The sequence below is a fragment of the Myxine glutinosa genome, chromosome 6, assembly GCF_964187855.1.
Source record: "Myxine glutinosa chromosome 6, kmMyxGlut1.1, whole genome shotgun sequence".
NCBI classification, from domain to species: domain Eukaryota; kingdom Metazoa; phylum Chordata; class Myxini; order Myxiniformes; family Myxinidae; genus Myxine; species Myxine glutinosa.
In genome coordinates, this window is record NC_136266.1 from 46,282,142 (window position 1) to 46,302,633 (window position 20,492).

The 20,492-nt window shown below is 44.5% G+C and overlaps 1 protein-coding gene across 5 annotated transcripts in view; it reads left to right on the top strand.

The window, feature by feature from the left end:
- The window catches only part of LOC137429734 (AP-2 complex subunit beta), a 52,891-nt gene that overhangs the window by 21,522 nt on the left and 10,877 nt on the right, over window positions 1–20,492 (top strand). For all 5 annotated transcript variants that reach the window (XM_068119933.2, XM_068119934.2, XM_068119937.2 and 2 more), the window contains one exon: window positions 11,219–11,515. In XM_068119933.2, coding sequence (XP_067976034.2) covers window positions 11,219–11,515 — 297 coding nt within the window. The remainder of the gene's footprint in view (window positions 1–11,218; window positions 11,516–20,492) is intronic.

Sequence of the window (20,492 nt, forward strand, 5' to 3'; positions counted from 1 at the left end):
ACTAGTAGACTATCCTATTATGAACAGATTTGGATATTGGGCCATCTCAAATTCAGCCCCTGATGGCTGTGGCAGCCATTTTCCAAAATGACACCTTCAGCTTGTTCTGACGAATTGCATCATCAATTGGCTTGGTCCTTTCCACCAGGCATTCTCTGGTGAAAGCCTGGAACTGCTCTTGGCCAATCTTCTTCACATTCCTGACAGTCTCAACTGCAGCAGGACCTGCAATTTCCTTTGTGTCAAGGACAACCAGATCCATGCTCTCTTCCTCAAAGGGATTGCCAAGCTCTTCTATGACGCTGACAAGGGCGCGGACATCCTTGGCGAAAGAGGTCTGCACACTTGGTGTCTGGTCGTGATGACGTGTGTCCTCTCGCCTCCCCCAGTGTTGATGGCCATCTTGGAACTCTTCTATGGCCCTGGCAACTTCTGGCCCGGCAATCATCCAACGCCGCAGGGCACTTGGGTTGTCAGTAAGGCCGACTGCTCCACCATCTCCTTTGATGCAGGCGTTATTCTGTTCATGCGCCTGGTCGATTGGGATCGAGGAGAACACCTTCTTCGTCTTCTGTACAGTGAAGTTGCCAGCCCTGAATTCTCTGGCTACATCTGGGTGCTTCATTGGGAGTGCAACCATGCCCCTCAGGTGAACAGGGACCCACCTGGCATAGTGTGTGTGGTCTAAGGCATGGAACCATGGGACCAGTTCCGTCAGGGCATCAAGGTACATCGTGAATGAAGCCTGCCGCAGAGAACGCACGTAGACCAGTACCAACATCTCTAGTTCCAGCACAGTTGCCCAGTACTGAAAGTTGGGAATGTCTTCTCCTCTGTGGTGACACCAGTCTTCGAACTCAGGCAGGTCTTCTGCATCATCAGCATATGTCATACAGTGGCGTTCATACGCACGGTGTTGCAGGATGTGCAGTGCCACTGCAGTGATTTGCTGAGCTCTTCTTGTGCGGGTGACGTGGGCCCGGAGCCAACACACTCCCCCAACTGGTTCTGTAATTTTGGAGCCTCCTGTTCCCAATTGTTATGCACGGTGAGGGTCCCCTCGGTCACCTCAACCTCCTCCTCGGACCGACTCACCTAAACCCCCTGACTCCTTTGGGCCTGGTCAACCTTGTCCTCCATGGGACTGTCCCAGGTCTTTGTTCAGGTCTTTGGTCTTTGCAGGGGAAGGAGTCGGCCGTCCCTGGCATTGCAATCTCAGCTTGCAAATCTGCAAAATCTGCAAATCTTGCAAAAATCAAATCTCTGAATCTGAGATGGCCCAATATCCAGATCCTTTCATAATATGATAGTCTACTAGTGTGCCAAATTTGGTGCTTTCCTCACAAAATGCACAACCGTTATGCTATATTTAGCTTAGCTGCCGGACTACTCGTACATTCATCAATTTTATTTCCCATTCGCTCATAATGGGCATCCAATTTGTTAATCATTCCGACAATTTGATTTTCCAATCGATCACTCATTCCCTTCATTTCTTCCCTAAATTAATTCCCCTGGGACTCCATTTTGTTATTCATCCCTCAATTTTTCCTTCCAACCGCTCACTCGTTTGCTCACTGTGCCCCCTGTGAGCCCTCAATTCCCTAAGCAATTGATCCAAAATCTGGTCGGTTATCGGGGCCGTCCAAACGGCGGGGGAAGTTCCACCACTACGCTGAATTCCCCCATCTACATCCGACTCACTCCCTATGCTTCCCATATCTTCCATTCTCCTTTCCTCCATACTGCTTACCTCCTCCATCCGTGGAGAGGAGGTCGCTTTCCTGCGCGGCTTCTACCAACCATAATAAAATTTAAATTTTTATTCACGCGCTGTTCGCGGCCCGTAAGCCCAATCGACTATGCAAATTGATCGCCTCCGACTAAAAAAAATTTTGTTTCCAGATTCTCCACTCCTTGACACCAAATTTATTTCCAGGGTTCTATCCCACTCCTCGACAACAGTTGTCGTGCTAATCCCTCCGGTTAATACCAGGGACCGCGGAAGACCAGAACGGCTCTAACGGAGGCGACGATCAATACGGATTTTACGATCAAACGCGGGAAGAGAAGAAGATAAGAGGAAGAAGCGGGAGCGCGTAACTGTGGAAGGCGAACGAACTCAAACAAAACCAGATTTGTGGGGAATGAAAAATAATACAAGGGTTTATTTGCAAAGGTCGGGACAGGGAAACGCGATATTAAATAAAAGTCTTAAATTGGGACGTCCCCACAACTGACTTCAGGAACGAACAAGGGAAGATGAATTAATAAAAGGAAATGTCGTGTACTTGTAAATGTGGGGTGTGGGTGCAGCCTTATCTCGTCTGTCGTCTTGTATTGTCTGCCGTCCAAACACGGCTCCGTTCGGCCCCACTAGCGGCCACCATGCCTTGCTCCAAGCTCCAATCGATCACACCACGAGGTCCCTCGCTCCGAAAGCACCGCTCCAAGCACCATGCAGATGGCGAGCCAACGGCCACCAGGGACCTCCCAAGACCAAGCAGGGAAGTGCAGAGAGCACAAGACAGCCAGGGAGGGACGTGCTGCACAATAGAGTTCGAACTGCAAGCCAGCCATGCTGCGCAAGCAAGAAGAGTCGGATGTGCAAGACTGCAAGAGGGCCAATGTCGTTCGGCGCACCCCTATATAACCTTGCGGCGGTGACGTCAGCTTTGGCACGCCACCCAATCAGTGCCCTCCACCGAATCACAGGCCTGTAGCGTGGTCATGGCTCGTGCTACTCGAGGGCTGCCGGAGGTGTAGCTGGCTGCGGCCCATGCGGCAGTGCCCTGAACTGGCCCCTTGCCTGTTCTCTTCCGAAGTCCTTGTCAGGGAAGGGAATTATTTAATGTTGCGCTAAGGGCCTGTCTAAGTGTTTAAATGAGTGCATTGCCATAAGGGACAAAGGTTTGACTACCAGGTTTGACACACAGGGGCTGTTATCTTTAATCCCGAAATACCGAGCACACGAACATCCTGGTATGTTCACAGGTATACATCTTAACCCGACAAACCAGACTAACACACAACTTATTACAAGTAGATTCCCTATCGCGACAGTCGAAGCATGTTACCTATTCAGATCTACCTGGCTCTAGATATTCCTTTACCCTACCGACATAACAATATTAAAAGAAAGTTTTTGTTTGCTTGTTTGTTTGTTTGTTTGTCTGCGCAAGCTAATCTCCTGAACGTTGAAAGATAGGAGGAAACCTCCAATACAAAAAATGTCGGGACGGGCCCCGGGAAGGTTTTCGGTGATGTGGCGAGACCGGTCGAGGCCCACTTCGGCCGGGCCTTGCCCATTTCGCAATTAAAAGCTGAGCTGAATTATAGTAGTCAATCTTCTATGGCCGCGAGTAAAAGCTGAATTATAGTCGTAAATTCATTCAAAAAGAACCTGGGCAACGACGGGTGCTTTCGGCTAGTATATATGTATATATAATATATAATATATAATATATAATATATAATATTTATATATATATAAAAGAAAGTTTTTGTTTGTTTGTTTGTTTGTTTATTTGTTTGTCTGCACGCGCTAATCTCCTGAACGGTGAAAGATAGGAGGAAACCTCCAAAACAAAAAATGTCCGGACGGGCCCCGGGAAGGTTATAGGCGAGGTGGCGAGGCCGGTCGAGGCTGCTTCGGCTGGGCTGGGTCCATTTCGAAATTAAAAGCTGAGCTGAATTATTGCAATCAATCTTCTACGGCCGCGAGTAAAAGCTGAATTATAGTAGTAAATTCATTCAAAAAGAACCCGGGCAACGCCGGGTGCTTTCGGCTAGTATATAACAAAGAAAGAGAGGCAAAGGAAGGATGTGGCGGTGGTATTGCTGGATTTGGAAAATGCATATGGGTCAGTGCTGCATGCCTTGATCAGGTATGCCATGGATTTCTTTTGGGTGCCACGGAGATTTAGGGATTTTTTGATGGCATATTATGATCAGTTTTGGGTGCGGTTTGCGACACAGTCCTATGTAACGGAGTGGCAGAAGTTGGAAGTGGGGATCCCGATGCGATGTACCCTCTCCCCTATTTTGTTTGTGCTGGTTATGGAGTTGTTGATACGTGCGGTGAGTGGACATGGGAAAGAAGTGGAGCTAGCCCCTGGTCAGAGTTTGCCAGCGATGTTTGTATTCATGGATGACCTGACAGTTGTCCAACAGTCCGCTGATGCAGCAGTAGAGGTACTGGGACGACTGGAAAGGTTGATGCGGTGGGCAAGAATGGGATTTAAAGCAAGAAAGTCGAGGAGTGTGGTGGTGAGACGAGGAGTGGTGGATAACATGCACAGGTTTGAGCTGGGAGGGGAGGTGGTTCCATCATTGGTAGAGGCCCCTGTGAAGAGTTTGGGAAGATGGTATACAGTGGAGTTGAATGATGTGGGAAGAGTGGAGGATGTCAGAAACAAGCTTTTGATAAAGTTTGAAGAGGATTGATGGATGTGGTTTGCCAGGTAAGTTGAAGGTATGGTGTTTGAAGTTTGGATTGATGCCATGAGTATTGTGGCCATAGATGATGTATGATATTGCGATTGGGCATGTAGAGAGGATGGAGGTTGTGGTGAGCGGGTTTGTGAGGAGGTGGTTGGGAGTGCCACGCTGTTTGACGACCATTGCCTTTTATGGTCAGGGTGGAAAACTCCAGTTTCCCTTGACATCATTAACCGAGGAGTTTAAGGTGGTGAGGGTGCGGGAGTTCATGATGTTGCGAGATTCAAGTGATGCAGTGGTAAAGAATGCTCTCCCAGAGAAGAAGGGAAGTCGGAAGTGGAATGCAAGAGCAGAGGTGGACGAGATGGAGGAGCGGTTGCAACAGGAGGCGGTCATGGGGATGGTACAGCACGGTATGCATGGCTTGGGGTGGATGAAGCATGAGCGATGGGGAAAGGCATGTGTGAAAGAGAGGAGGAAGATGGTTGAGAGGGAGGTGAGAAGAAAGGAAGAGGAGGGGAGATATGTGAAAGCAGTCAGACAGGCACAGCAAGGTGCTTGGACTAGGTGGGAAGCTGTGCGGGTGAGGATATTGTTATGGATTCGTCACTTCCGTTGTTGTGGTTTTCATCCACTGTAAACATTTTTGATTCCATGTATTATTATTATTGTTGTTTGAGGGAAATAGCAATTATTATTGTCAAAAGGTAAAAAGGTTAATGTTTTAAATGAAACAGGAACCGGACGGCGACGAAGAGGAAGAGGAGAAAAAAGAAAGCGGAGCGAGTGGAGTCGGACAAGAAGCATAGTTGCTTTGTGGTCTGGAGTGAACATTAGCGAGCAAGAGTCATGAGTGAACTTTGGGTTTCCCAGGAAAGGGATTCCTGCGACAGAGTTGTTATCGCTGTGACAGATTAACCTGCGTGTCAGGTTTGGCGATTGATTCCGAAGAGAATCATCGAAGGACTGTTACGTCTCGAGAACGGGGCGTCGGCCATTTCGACTCGCGCGTTCTGCGCGTCGAGCAAGGTTTCTTTGCTTCGTCAGCCGTTTTCACCGCTTTCAGACGTATCTGGTGTGTGTGTGTGTGTGTGCAACGTGGCTTTTGAAGATTAATTTGCGGTTCGCCGACTGTGAGCCGTGGAACGTCCATACCCGAGGGTGTGATTTCCCCGTCGCCTAGAGGGCGCCTTTGGATTTCCCAGTCGCCTTGAGGGCGCCTTTGCACAGCTTTGGCAGCAGGACTGTAACTGCCAACCCAATGGGATTCTGGTCTCGATTGGACATCGTTCTGACAATCGCTGGAGCGGATCGACTTTGGCTTGAAGCCGCAAACAACTTTGGCTTGAAGCCGGGAATTAGAGACATTGGGAATCTTCTTCTTTTCGCTCACTTGGAGCACAGTGAGTTATTTTGTACGAACCTGATGGTACCATCATAGGAAATATATATTGGTTGTACAATTGATTACTATTGTTGTTGTACTGTTATTCTTGTGTGATCTTAATACAATACTGGTTTGTTTGTAACAATTGGTGTGGCTTCACCATTGATCTTTGACATACAGAATAACACATTTTTTCTGCCGTGACTCCTCTCGGGGCTCGGAGGTACACCGTGACCAGGGGGTTGGGGAGGAGCACGTAACAATATTGAAGTGGCAAGAGATTTGGAGGATGGAGCCAATATTGTTGAATTTCCTGTTGCGGTCAACATATGGTGTGCTTCCTTCACCAATAAACTTGAGATTGTGGGGGTTGTTGCAGGATGAGAGATGTTATTTGTGTGGAGGTTTGGGAACGGTGCAGCATGCACTGAGTGCATGCTCAGTAGCATTGGCAGCAGGACAATACAGGTGGCGACATGATCAGGTGCTGGCGGTGGTGGTGCAGATGGTGCAACAAGAGGTGCTGAGGTCGAGAGAGAGAAGAGTGGAGAAGGAGACTGATGGGGGAGAGGTGTTGTTTGTCAAAGAGGGCCAAGTGGTAAGAGGTGGAAAGAGGAGGAGGTGGAAAGCAAGAGGGCTGTCAGATGCTTGTGATTGGCAGGTGGTGGCAGACCTAAAGCCACAATTGGTATTCCCAGAGGAGATCTGTGTGACAAGGTTGCGGCCTGACATTGTCATCTAGTCAGGCACAACAAGACAGGTCATCTTAGGGGAATTGTCTGTACCTTGGGAAGAGAACATGGAGGAGGTGCACGAGAGGAAGAGAGGAAAGTACAGTGAGCTGGAGGCAGAGTGCCGGGAGAATGGTTGGCGAGTTTCTTGTCAGCCATTTGAGGTGGGGTGTGGATGGTTTGTTGGCAATTCCTTTTCTGCATTTCTTGCTCGGCTTGGAGTGTGTGGGACAGAAAGAAGAAGGAGGATGTGTGATAAAGTTGCCCAGGTTGCATTGAAAGGCTCACTTTGGATGTGGAGGAAGTTTATGGAGGCACGTCGAACGGTGTAGGTTGAGGTTACGGGGAATAGAAATGGAGATGTATGAATGGTGTGTGTGTGTGTGTGTGTGTGTGTGTGTGTGTGTGTGTGTGTGTGTGTGTGTTTGTGTGTGTGTTGCGTGTTGCAGGAGTGTGTGTGTGTGTGTGTGTTGCAGGAGTGTGTGTGTGTGTGTGTGTGTGTGTGTGTGTGTGTGTGTGTGTGTGTGTGTGTGTGTGTGTGTGTGTGTGTATGTGTTGCAGGAGTGGGTCATGAGTGGGTGTGGTTTTGCATGAATGGTTTTGCATAAATTGTTTTTTGCACGAGTTGTGCATGTTGGTAAGGGTAGGTGGTTGGTTGGTTGTGTGTGTTGTTTTTTTTTACTATTATTATTTCTTATTTTGTGTATGTGAGTGAGTGAGTGGGTGAGGGTGTGTTTTTGCATGAATGAATTTTTGCATGAGTGTGTGTGTTTTTGTATGTTGAGTGGTGTATGTTGCAAGGGTAGGTGGTTGGTTGGTTGGTTGGTGGGTGTGTGTGTGTGTGTGTGTGTGTGTGTATATGAATGATCTGGTGTGTTTTGTTGAGTGGTGAAGGGTATAAAGGTGGGTGTTTTGAGTGTTCCACCATGTTTACTTGTTTGGTGCTGTGGATTCGAGAAGTGGAGGCGTATTTGTTGTTGTAGTCTGCGTTCGCACTGGCTGGGGGTGGGGGTATGTACGCATCCAGGTGTAGTTGCTGCTCGTGGAGGTGTATGTGCCCATGCTGGCCCACCTTAGCTGACCGTATCAAGGTTAAAGGGCCGAAACGGGATGATGCTTAGGACCTTGACTGAGGACCCGGTCAGTTGTCATACCCTTCCTCCCGTCCATGGTACACGGAATCTTGTGGTGAGGCTGTTGCCCAGAAACAACTTGCTTTCGTCTCATGGAAAGCAAATCCAAAGGAAGGAAATCTCATTTCCTTTCACAAAGCCCGAAACAAGTGTGTGTCCACCCTCTGGAGAGCCAGGAAACAATATCTCTCTGTTCTCAAGACCGAACTCTCTTATCTGTCTCCCTCTTCCAAATCCTGGTGGCATCTGGTCAAATCTGTTTCTGGTGTTTGTTCCCCCTCCACCCCTTCCCTCACCTCAAACAGCTACACGGCTGACTCCGCACGTGAAAAAGCTGAATGCCTCAACTCTGTGTTTGCCTCTAAATCTTGTGACCCAAACCCATCCCTCTCTGTACCCAACGTACCCAGTCGTACCCAGCTGCTCCTGGACTCTGTGTCCTTTCTTCTTGACAAGGTGGAAAAGTTTCTGTCAACCCTCGACTCTGATTCTGCAACTGGACCTGACGGCATCAGCCCACGGGTCCTAAAATCCTGTTCTTCCGCTCTTTCACTCCCTCTCTCTGTTCTCTTCACCCTCTCTTTTGCTCAAGGTCATCTGCCATCTGCTTGGAAATCAGCCAACATCACCGCTTTGCACAAAAAGGTGCAAAAACAGATCCTAGCAACTACAGACCAATCAGCCTTCTCCCAATTATCAGCAAAGTCATGGAATCCATCATTGCTTTGGATATGAAATCATTCCTCTTCTCCAATGGCTTGATCTCTGATCATCAATTTGGTTTCAGACCTGGTCACTCTACTCTGGACATGCTGCTTCTGCTTTCTCAACAATGGATGGAGGTCCTCAATGCCAAACAGGAAATTAGAGCTGTCTCCCTTGACATATCAAAAGGGTTGGGTTGGCGACAAAAAGGGTTTGCGGCAGGAAGGGCATCCGGCCGTAAAACATTGCTTCAAAAAGGGGACCAAAAAAAACAACAACAACCACGGTCCCTGAAAAAGGCCAACCCCCGCTTTGCGGGGGAAAATGGCCTCTGAAGGTGATTTTTCCCTTGACATATCACGTGCCTTCGATACGGTCTGGCACCCCGCTCTGCTCACCAAACTCTCCTCCTTTGGTATCCATGGAAATCTCCACGCATGGCTGGCGGACTTCCTCTCTAGTCATAGTCAACGTGTGGCCCTGAATGGGTTTCTCTCATCTCCTCTTCCTGTTCAGGCTGGAGTTCCCCAAGGCAGTGTTCTGGGCCCTGTGCTTTTTCTGGTCTTCATCAATGATCTCTCTGACTCTCTTGAAAATCCTCTCCATCTCTTTGCTGATGACTCTACTCTCTGTCACTCCATTCCTCATCCCTCAGATCGGCAGTCTGCAGCCTCCTCACTCTCTGCAGACCTGGACGAAATCACAGACTGGGCAAACAAGTGGAACATGTCTTTCAATCCTGACAAATCTCACACTCTTACAATGTCTCTCCGAAAAGACCAACTGGACAACCCTCCCATCCACTTTCTGAATAATCCTCTCCAAGAAGTTCTGTCACTCAAGCTTTTGGGTCTCACTATCTGCCATGATCTTTCCTGGGAAAACCACATTTCAAATCTGGCCTCCAAAGCCAGTCGCCGACTGGGCATCCTCCGTCGTGCGAAGTCCTTCCTTGGCACACCTGAGCTCCTCACCACATACAAGGCTTTCATCCACAGCTCAATGGAATACTGCTCTCCCCTCTGGGCTGGTGCTCCTGCCTCACACCTAGCTCGTCTTCACGCTGTTGAAACCAAAGCGTTCAGAATCATTGGAATCTCCTGCGATGAAGCTAACTCCAAGGGCCTTTCACTCACTCACCGCAGGCAGGTTGGTGGTCTTTCCGTCTTCTACCGACTCCTCTCTATCCTTGCCCCCCAGCTCTCTCTGGGCTCTGTCCCCCAAATATTCCTACAGGTCGCACAAGATCTGCCTGCAACCCTCTTATGGTTAAACTGCCAAAATCAAGACTCTCTGCTCACCTTCACTCCTTCATTCCTCTTTTCTCCTGCCTCTGGAACAACCTCCCTCACTCTCTTCAATCCCACTCCACCCTCCAGGTCTTTAAAACAGCTGTTCACCACCAGCTCTTATCTTTCCCCATCCAAAACCTTTATCTTTTCTACCCCCGCTAATTTCACCCCAAATGCACTTTTTTGAAATACCAAGTTCTGTCCTGGAAGTCCTTGGTGTCCTTGTGTTTTATACTTCTCCCACCCCCCCCCCCCTGCCCACGCCTCCTCCCCCCAAGCCCTCTCCCTCCCACACATCTCCCTGCTCTCAAATGTTGTGTTTGTGTGCTTCCCCTCCTCTCCCCATCTTGTCTTCCGCTCCCTCTTTTTATATATTTTGTTTGTCTGTTTGATTTGTTTGTGAAATAAATGTTAGCTCTTTCACGAGCCTCGATTCTGTATACAAAAAAAGAAAAAAAAAGAAAGTGCGGCACACTTGTGACCAGGTGTGTTTTGAACTTATATATGTAATATATAATGATAAATTCATAATAATGTTCATAAATTAAATTTTTATGGCAGGTCAATTATTATTCTCCTACCAGTCATCCACCCTTTTTGATTGTTTTTTCTAAAGGATGTTGTGAATAATTTACGATCTCTGAGTGAATGTGACTATATAGGACAGTGTGAACCTTGACAGTGGAACAGTGTGAACTACAGTAAATACAAAGAAGGGATATATAATGTAGATAGATAATGCAAAGACAGGTGTTCTCCCTCCCTCCTTCCTTCTTTCCTCCCTTCCTGGCGTGCTGTCCAAGATGTTATTATTACCCCGCACACGCAAAACGAAAAGCACAGTTGAGCAATCGGTTCACTTTTTCCTTCTTTTTTTTTGTATACAGAATCGAGGCTCGTGTAAGAGTTAATACATTGAACATGAAAACATGCACATACGCACTGAGGAGTGAGTTGATGTTTTCCCCTCTGCCTGTCTAGCAGTCAAGCAAAATTGAAAATCATTCCAAACAGGAAACTTTTATAACTTACTGTTTTGTTATAAAACTTTTAACTTTATAACTATATAACCCAAGGAACTTTATAACTTAAATAAGTAAGGAATCTTACTGTTTATGAGGACACCACAAAAGACACATTGAACAGGCACAAATAACTAATGTAACATGTCAAATAAGGTGGTGTAAAAGACGCTGCATCAGTGACGGTAAACTTCTGAACTTTTTTTTTCTACGACCTTTGCAATTGTTATTTTATTTAAAATGAATTATATGCTTGAACACTGCAGACCACAAATCGCATTTTTGGAACTTTCAAAACACCTTCCGTTTAACAGTACTGTACTTGCAAAAAATATTACGGCTTTTTATGGCATCACAACCAATCAAATTTGATGCTCGCAGACTCCGTCCATGTCCTTGTTTCTCAAGACTGCGTGGGGTAAGGTGTTCTATGAACCCTCTAGTTTGCAACGTTTTCATCTCTGCCTGTCAATGCTACCTCCAATATGTATCTTCATTGTTTCCGTAGAGGAAGAGGAAGACATGCTGGTGCGTGATCGTGCTTTACTCTACCTTCGGCTGCTGCAGGCTGGTCCGGAATGCACTCGTCACGTTGTCTGTGGCTCTGACTCTGACTCTGAGTCCCAACCCTTAAGCCATTCAAAGTTGGACGTGCTTTCCCGAGGAACTTTGTCTGAATGTTTGCTTCCGGCATTTGGCTCGTTTTGCCTGCTGTCCGAGGAGGATGCGTGGCTCTGCAGTTTTGCTGCAGATGAGCAGACCAGTGACAGTATGAAGTCCGATGAAATTGGTGATGCAGCTCCAGGTGAGGAATAAGTTGTAGAAATTGGTGCTTTTTTTTTTCTTCCCAAAGGCAAGATAATTATTTTAAAAATTCTTGAATGCTCAAAAGGCTAAATTGTACTGTATGCTGAATGTTTGAATGTTAACACTGGAGGTTATTTTTACTGAAGCTGTTTTTGCTCGTTTTCTGTGACTAAGACCACAGTATGTACCGTAACCAGAACGACACTTAGTAGAGCGCATACCGAAGCCAGGCTGAACAGTTTACATTTTGTATCCCACTCATAGGCCACATCTGGATCCGTACCTTAAAGATCCACAAAATTGTGTTTGATGTGATTATATTGATTTTAAAGCAATACATAAAGTGAACGTGGTTTTTAATTCTAATAATTTTTTGAGGTGTTACAGTTAAAAAACAAACCTGTCGGGTACAGCCCCTAAAAATAGATGGTCATGACGTCATCTGTGAGACGTAATCAAAGGCAAGGTTGTCTCACAACACAATGTATAATGGCCGCACAACTCGCTTCAGACTCGACAGAAAGTGAATTTGACAATATTATTCTGATGAAGAATACTCTGATAGTCAAAATCATTATGAACTAGAACTGCACTCAGTAGAGAGCATACCTCCACCAGGTGAACAGTTTACGTTTTGTATCCCAGAGTAGACCAGAAAATCACAATACAGAATCGCATTTAATCAAAATCATCCGTCCACAACTTTTTTGACATATCCTGCTATGTATCGTTTTTGGCCCTATTTCCCAATAGTGAAGAATCACTTTTAAAATTATACGAGACGGATCCGGATCTTCACCAAAATCTAATCGATTCTTCCTTGTCAAACACACAACCTGTCCACCAAGTTTCGTCCAAATCCGTCCATAACTTTTTGAGATATCCTGTTATATATAATTTTTGGCCCCACCTCTCCATGGTGAAGAATAGCTGAAAATATTTTTTAAAAATCCAGTATCCGGATCCAAATCCGGATCTTCACCAACATAGAATTGATTCATTCTTGTCACACATCCAACCTGTCCACCAAGTTTCGTACGAATCCGTCCATAACCTTTTGAGATATCATTCTCACAGACAAACAGTGGTGTACACATAACCTCCATCCACATAGCTTGTTTATGCTATCTTATTATAATAGAGCGAACGTATATAGTTATGTCGTGATGTCATTATATTATGTATGTTTGTTTGCATGTGACGAAAACGTCTTCTTCTTCTTCAAATAAAATTAACACCCTCTTAATTACGTTTAGACTGCTGAGATCCCTCAGACCTTTGACAACCTTTTAATTCCCCCAAGACCCTTAAGACCACCAAGACCCCTGAAGACCCAAAATACCCTTAAAGACCGAAAAGACCCCGGAGACCCAAAACACCCCGGATACCCAAAACACCCCGGATACCCAAAACACCCCGAAGACCGAAAACACCCTGAAGACCCAAAACACCCCAAAGACCCAAAAGACCCCGAAGACCAAAAACACCCTGAAGACCCAAAACACCCTGAAGACCAAAAAGACCCCAAAGACCCAAAATACCCCAAAGACCCAAAACACCCTGAAGACCCAAAAGACCCTTAAGGGCCCAGAGGATCCAAAAGACCCTGAAGACCCAAATGGCCCTGAAGACCCAAAACACCATGAAGACCCAAAAGACACTGAAATGGTCAAATACTCCTATCCCTCTGAAACGACGTGTGGTGAAGCGTGCCGCGTCACGCTAGTAATATCAACTATCAAAGACGAGATCGGTGCTAAATTATTAATGAAACCATGAGTCCTTATTTTCTTCAGCAAAGTTCTCCAAGTTTATGACATGTTGGTGAAATTACTGATCTAATAGACATTACCCGATGAAATATGTCCCTTGAGCAGTGCAGGCCTATCGAGGACGCAACTGTTAACGCCGTGATATATTGCTTATGAAAAGACTTTGACCAATGCACAAGGCATGTTGTAACAGTGGTTGTACCGGGTTCAACACTCGAATCGGATTGAATAAGAAACTTGTGTTTAATCAACTGGCCATAGTGGATCTAAATAGATGCTGGGCATTTTGTGGGTGTTCGCTGGTCTGATTTTTCACGCATCCCAAAAGGGCGTGCACAAATCAATGGCATTCATCGAATGGATTTTCCGGCTGCACTGCAAGATTTGAGCACTGTCGATGGAAAGTGACAAAACGAAACTGACCGAGAGGTCACAAAAGCACTGCAGTGTTTCAGGTTAAAATGATAGTGGAATGATGAGATGGTGAAATTAAAGAGGAGATGTGGTTTAGCTCGAAGTGATAAAAGCTCAAAGCGAAACGAATGCATTTCTCGGTGCACATTGCACAAGCTTTCAATATATATTTGGGAGTGGGCACTGCCATGTATTTTCAATGGAAAAGCTCCCATTGGATCAAGTTTTTGTAACGTGTTGACCAATGCAGGTGACATTCTATCAGAGAACTGGAAGCAACTTGACCCAGCATACTGCTGCTGAAGATATCCGAGCATCAGGTTGGCCATCCTGGTCCCAGTCTGCACTCACTATAAGGCCTGTCTCAGGGCAAGGACACAATAATTGTATGAATAGAGGAGAACACGATTCAAACGTATAATGTAAGTAATCAGGCTGTGATGCCAACCAGGTCGCTCATTTCATCATCCGTGACGAACTTTTAATCTTCATTTTAATCATCTATTCAGCCGTCCATGAAAAACCACCCACCTGCTGAAAGTTCACGTTCCGCAGACAATTATCCACACCTGCTCTTTCAAACCGGACATTGCCCTAAGTGGCCTTTCTCTTTGTACGAAAGATGCGTGAGACAAATTGGCAATTTGAGATTGTTCGCAGTTTTAACGATTTCCCTTGTTAATGTGTAGGTGCTTGATTTTTGTGTAAAAGATGTTTTAAAGGTGTCTGTCCTTGGTGTCTACTGAATATATATTTTAAATTTGTTCAATATGGATCACCTCTGCCACCGATGGGAAACAACATATATTTATGATGATATAATCGGTGCCTTCATGATGAGGTCATAATTAGACAAGTCGAATGCATGATCCGATCAGTTTCATATTTCTTGAGCATGATCAACACAAAAATTGTATATGAGAATTAAATTGATGACGTCATTGGTCACGTGGTTCGGCAGCCACATTGGATTGAACATAAATCTACGTCGTCAATAAACCACACAAACACAGCAGCTAATAAACACCCCACACAAAATACACCACGCAAACACGTCCTGGCGAGGATCTGCATTCTCTGATTGGTCTTGTTACATCCTGCAATTGAACTCTCAGTTTTTGTCACCCGTCGCACCGCGGAGCGAAAGTCCGTCCGTGCGTGCGTACGTGCGTGCGTGCGTAAGCGAAGGACCGAATTCTAATTTGGTGTGTGGGTGCAACCCACGTCAAAATCCAAGATGGCCGCCACCATGTATGTCTGACGCCATGTATGTCTGAACCTTGTGAGCGGAATACCTTGAAAAATAAGCAAAGTACCAACTTCTAATCTGGTGTGTGGGTGTATCGAGGCATAAGGAAAAACGCTATTGAAAATTGGGTCGCCACGTCAAAATCCAAGATTGCCGCCACCATATATATGTCTGAACCTTGTGAGCGGAATATCTTGAAAAATAAACGAACTACCAACTTGTAATCTGGTGTGTGGGTGTATCTAGGCATAAGGAAGAACGCTATTGAAAATTGGGTCGCCACGTCAAAATCCAAGATGGCCGCCGCCATGTATGTCTGAACCTTGTGAGCAGAATATCTTGAAAAATAAACGAACTACCAATTTCTAATCTGGTGTGTGGGTGTATCTACGCATAAGGAAGAACGGTATTGAAAATTGGGTCGCCACGTCAAAATCCAAGATTGCCGCCGCCATGTATGTCTGAACCTTGTGAGCGGAATATCTTGAAAAATAAACGAACTACCAACTTGTAATCTGGTGTGTGGGTGTATCTAGGCATAAGGAAGAACGCTATTGAAAATTGGGTCGCCACGTCAAAATCCAAGATTGCCGCCACCATATATATGTCTGAACCTTGTGAGCGGAATATCTTGAAAAATAAACGAACTACCAACTTGTAATCTGGTGTGTGGGTGTATCTAGGCATAAGGAAGAACGCTATTGAAAATTGGGTCGCCACGTCAAAATCCAAGATGGCCGCCGCCATGCATGTCTGAACCTTGTGAGCAGAATATCTTGAAAAATAAACGAACTACCAACTTCTAATCTGGTGAGTGGGTGTATCTAGGCATAAGGAAGAACCCTATTGAAAATTGGGTCGCCACATCAAAATTCAAGATGGCCGCCACCATATATATATGTCTGAACCTTGTGAGCGGAATTTCCTGAAAAATAAACGAACTGCCAACTTCTAATCTGGTGTGTGGGTGTATCTACGCATAAGGAAGAACGGTATTGAAAATTGGGTCGCCCCGTCAAAATCCAAGATGGCCGCCGCCATGCATGTCTGAACCTTGTGAGCGGAATATCTTGAAAAATAAACGAACTGCCAACTTCTTATCTGGTGTGTGGGTGTATCTTGGCATAAGGAAGAACGGTATTGAAAATTGGGTCGCCACGTCAAAATCCAAGATGGCCGCCGCCATGCATGTCTGAACCTTGTGAGCGGAATATCTTGAAAAATAAAGGAACTACTAACTTCTAATCTGGTGTGTGGGTGTATCTACGCATAAGGGAGAACACTATTGAAAATTGGGTCGCCACGTCAAAATCCAAGATTGCCGCCACCATATATATGTCTGAACCTTGTGAGCGGAATATCTTGAAAAATAAACGAACTACCAACTTCTAATCTGGTGAGTGGGTGTATCTAGGCATAAGGAAGAACCCTATTGAAAATTGGGTCGCCACATCAAAATCCAAGATGGCCACCTTGCATTTTCCACTTTGTCAACTCGCATCACTCCACCGACGGGGGACCTAGGTGTAACGCTTGTCCTTTTTCTTTTGGACACTGTTGTTTCACGAAGGCACTTCCTTTTAATTTCTCTTTCTGTACATATCAAAGCTTCAATCTTTCCTTCTTAAAATAAATTGCTCGTTTTTTTTGTTGCGTGCTAGCATTTTCATAAAAACAACCAAATATCTGAACAATTTAATGACGTTAAATAGGTGAATAAATATTTGTATCAGCAAGTGAATGATCATGAAATATACATGTTAATCATCCGAGTGAATGCTCAGTTTGGTGCATTTTAAAATGACAGATAGACTTTGAGTTGGACAAGGTTTTATGACTTGATGGGAATCCCAAGCATTATTCGAGTGTTTGGAAAGTGGAGTACGGGTTTACTCCAGTAAAAAATGCAAGTTAATTATTTCTTTATCAGGAAGTCCGTAGGGCCTCCTACGTCGGGGTGGTATGGACACTCCATATGTTTAATACAACACAAATCATCAAAAAAATCGACCAATATATAAACTTATCTATGTATAACGTTGGTAAGTTTATTATTGATTTATCAACGTATAATCTACCAGTCGTCTGCAGAGGATTTCACATCTAACAACATTCATTAAACTCTTGAACAGCATTGCAGAGTTACAAAACTGACTGACCCATAACAGCCCATTTGTAATTGTCCTTGTCTTTCTTTTGTTCAGACAGCCAAACTCAAAATTAGTATAATCTCAGTACTTGGATTAAACACAAATTTACTGTATTATACAGTGGGAAGGTCCATGACTATTCATTCTTCATACCTTGAAAGGATTTGACAAAGTAGGCATACATACCTATGCACAGAGCTTCCGCTGGGTATGTGGGTGGCCCCCTGCAAACCTCATGTGGGGGGCCCCCTGCAAACCTCATGTGGGGGGCCCTTTCTATTGGAGGGCTAATAAGTAATAATATGGTGACATCTTCAGGCGAAGAATCGATTTATACCTTGGTTCGGGAGGGGTTAGTGAAGTATTAGAATGACCAGCTCTGTCTGTCTCTGTCTCTGCATGTATCTGTCTTTCCACACCATCATGGGTAATGTATTGTCATATCTCATATCTTGGCTATGCCTGTACCAATTGTAACCAAACTCGATAGTACAGTAGCGTGGGTCAAGCAGAGTGTGATATGTGGCCAACAATGAACTAAGTCCAATGTCAATCGCTGTTCATTATTGCCAGGATAGCTTATGTGGGCCTAATGCTGAGTATGTTAAGAATGAAGATAACGCTGACTCACATCCGAAAGGCAGTTCCTCAAGATTGAGGAAATGACGTAAAATCGAGTAAATGATTCACAGTAAATTTCATTCGATTTACTTTGAGGTCGTTTGAAAGCTTTTTAACAATTAATAAAAACTTTTTTTTTTTTTAACGAAAAAGTATGTAGGGATGTTACTCTGAAAAAGTATGGAAACAAGAAGAAATCAAAACTGCGAGCAGTGATGCCCCGGGGACCAAGACGCCCCATTCTGATTGGACAAGTGTGCAACAACGTCCTTGACAACGGTAGCCCGGACCCAATTATGCAAAGTTTGAACTGAATTGATCCAAAAAATGAAGGAGGTGCATTTTAGAAGTTTTTCATGAGAACCAATATGGCCGCAATGCCACATGACCCATGACGTCATCCATAGTATATACATCAAGTCCAGTGGCATATTATAAGTGGTCCAAGTTTCAACTCAATTGATCAAAAAATTAAGGTGGAGATGCATTTTAAAGGTTTTCATGGAATCCAATTTAGCCGCCTGGTCGCGTGACCTATGACATCATCAATTTTGATCAATTTTGTTTTCTTTTTCATTGCCAGACCATGTGACCGATCAAAAAAAGTTTCGTATTCAAGTTCATATTGATACGTAGATGCCACAAAAAATGTTTTGTGTTAATCGGATAGATTTTTTTTTTCACCTCAATGTAGCTGCCAAACCGCTTCAGTTGATCATAACATGACAAGATTCAAATCGATGGCATTTGCGGTTTCGGAGTGGAACATTTTTAACGTTTTCGCTTTAATCCAAGCTAGTTGCCATGGTGATTGCAAAATCAAAATTCGGGAAAAAGATGGCATCAATTCCCATTGGCCCCAACGTTCTGGGAAAGTTTCAACTTGATCGTTGATCAGAGCAACAGTGCCGATGCTGCAGCTCCCACAAAATTTGGCGGAAAGAATAATAATAATTAGTCCAATAACAAAAGGAGACCAAGTCGCTTATAGACTTGGTCCCCAAATGATCGATTATACTTGGAAAAAAAAATCAGTCTTTTTAAATATGAAGATACAGGTTTGTGTTTTAAAAGTCCGTCTATATTTCTGAATTGAATGAAGATGTTTAATGTGTGGTAACAGGAACCATTTAAGATTTTAGAATAAAGCGTGGTGGACACGGAAGGAGCACATCAACAAAAACAACAACAACAACAACAACAGTTCTGCCATGAAAGGTCCGGTTTTCGTGTTTTTCACTGTATTTTTCATCCTCATTGAGATGTACAGATAGATATGCCATGTGGTTGTGAAGTGCAACATGAAGTCTTTGATTAAACCCCTCAGTGAAGCGAATGGGAGCCGGTAGATATGCAGGATAGTGTTATTGGAAACATCTATGTTGCACAACTGGACTTTCAAGATGCTTTAGCTGATGTGGGAGGCCCCTCTTTGTGGGTGGGCCCCAGCGGCTGCTGGCTCCGTCGGTGTCTAACGGAGGCTTTGCCTATGCATAGGAAAATGAAGGGCCAAGAGAGGTGGCCGGGACAACGCCCGTCATTCAGCCTCATGGTGGCGGGCCCGTCGCGACACAATTGGCCGAGGGCCTTATCACACCTCCTTCGGGTGTGGTTATTGTGGTTAATGGTGGAAATATTACTTGTAGCCTGACAACAAAAAAACATTTTCACGTCTTTCAACTGTTCAGTCTTCACATCCTTTGTGTTCCTCTCTTCATGTCCAATTGGCAGTTTTAACGACAGGATTTCATAGTGCAATCAAAATAAAATTCTCCAGCATGGAAATACATTTTTTTCAAGTACAGAAAGAAGTAATAAATATCATTTTTAAAGATGTAAAATAAAGTGGAGATGGTGTGCCAAAAATAAGATATAAACAAGGTAGTGATGGTCACAATAAATGATCATGTGAAACCATCCTTGGCATCTTTCTTTGAATAACGATTGTTGCTTGCAAATGACTGTACATCTCTCTCGATTTGGTGTGTGTGTGTGTGTGTGTGTGTGTGTGTGTGTGTGTGTGTGTGTGTGTGTGTGTGTGTGTGTGTGTGTGTGTTAGTGTTAGTGTTAGTGTTAGTGTTATAGTTATAGTTATATCTCCAATGCGGGTTTCAGAAGGTGGAACAGAGTCCTCGCCCCAATTATCACTGGTACAATTTTGGCGTTCATCAGCTTCCAGGATCTTTTTACCTTATTTTTGAGGTCTTGGTATTTGGTCATGTTCTTGATTTCTGTGTTGGTTCGGCTAAAATCGTTGAGTACTGACACCTCAACTAGCAATGCCTTCTTTTATTTTTTGTACCCCAGTACTACAGTCGTGGCCGAAAATATTGGCACCCCACCACTTTTTTCAAATAATGCACCATTTCATCAAAAAATTGTTGAAATTAACAAATCTTTTGGTATCCACATATGTATTTCTTTGGTTTGCAGTGGAACAAAACAAAAAAAGCTGAAAAAAATTACTAAATCTCAGCTTATTCCACACACAAATCCTAAAATGGCCCGGACAATATTATTGGCACCTTTTAGAAGTTGTTAGAAATAATTAGATTTCAAGCCTTATTTCAAGCCTCATTCAAGCATTATTGGCACCAAGCAGATTTCAAGTAGGTGATTCTCCCTTACTTTGGCATTGAAGTCACAATTAATTGAATTCATTGAACTCTCATTGGTGAGTTGCAGGTGACTGCAATATAAAAATCACTCATTCAACCAGTTTGAATAGAGAAAAGGAGTGATTCAGCTGTTTTGTGTCACTGTGTGTAC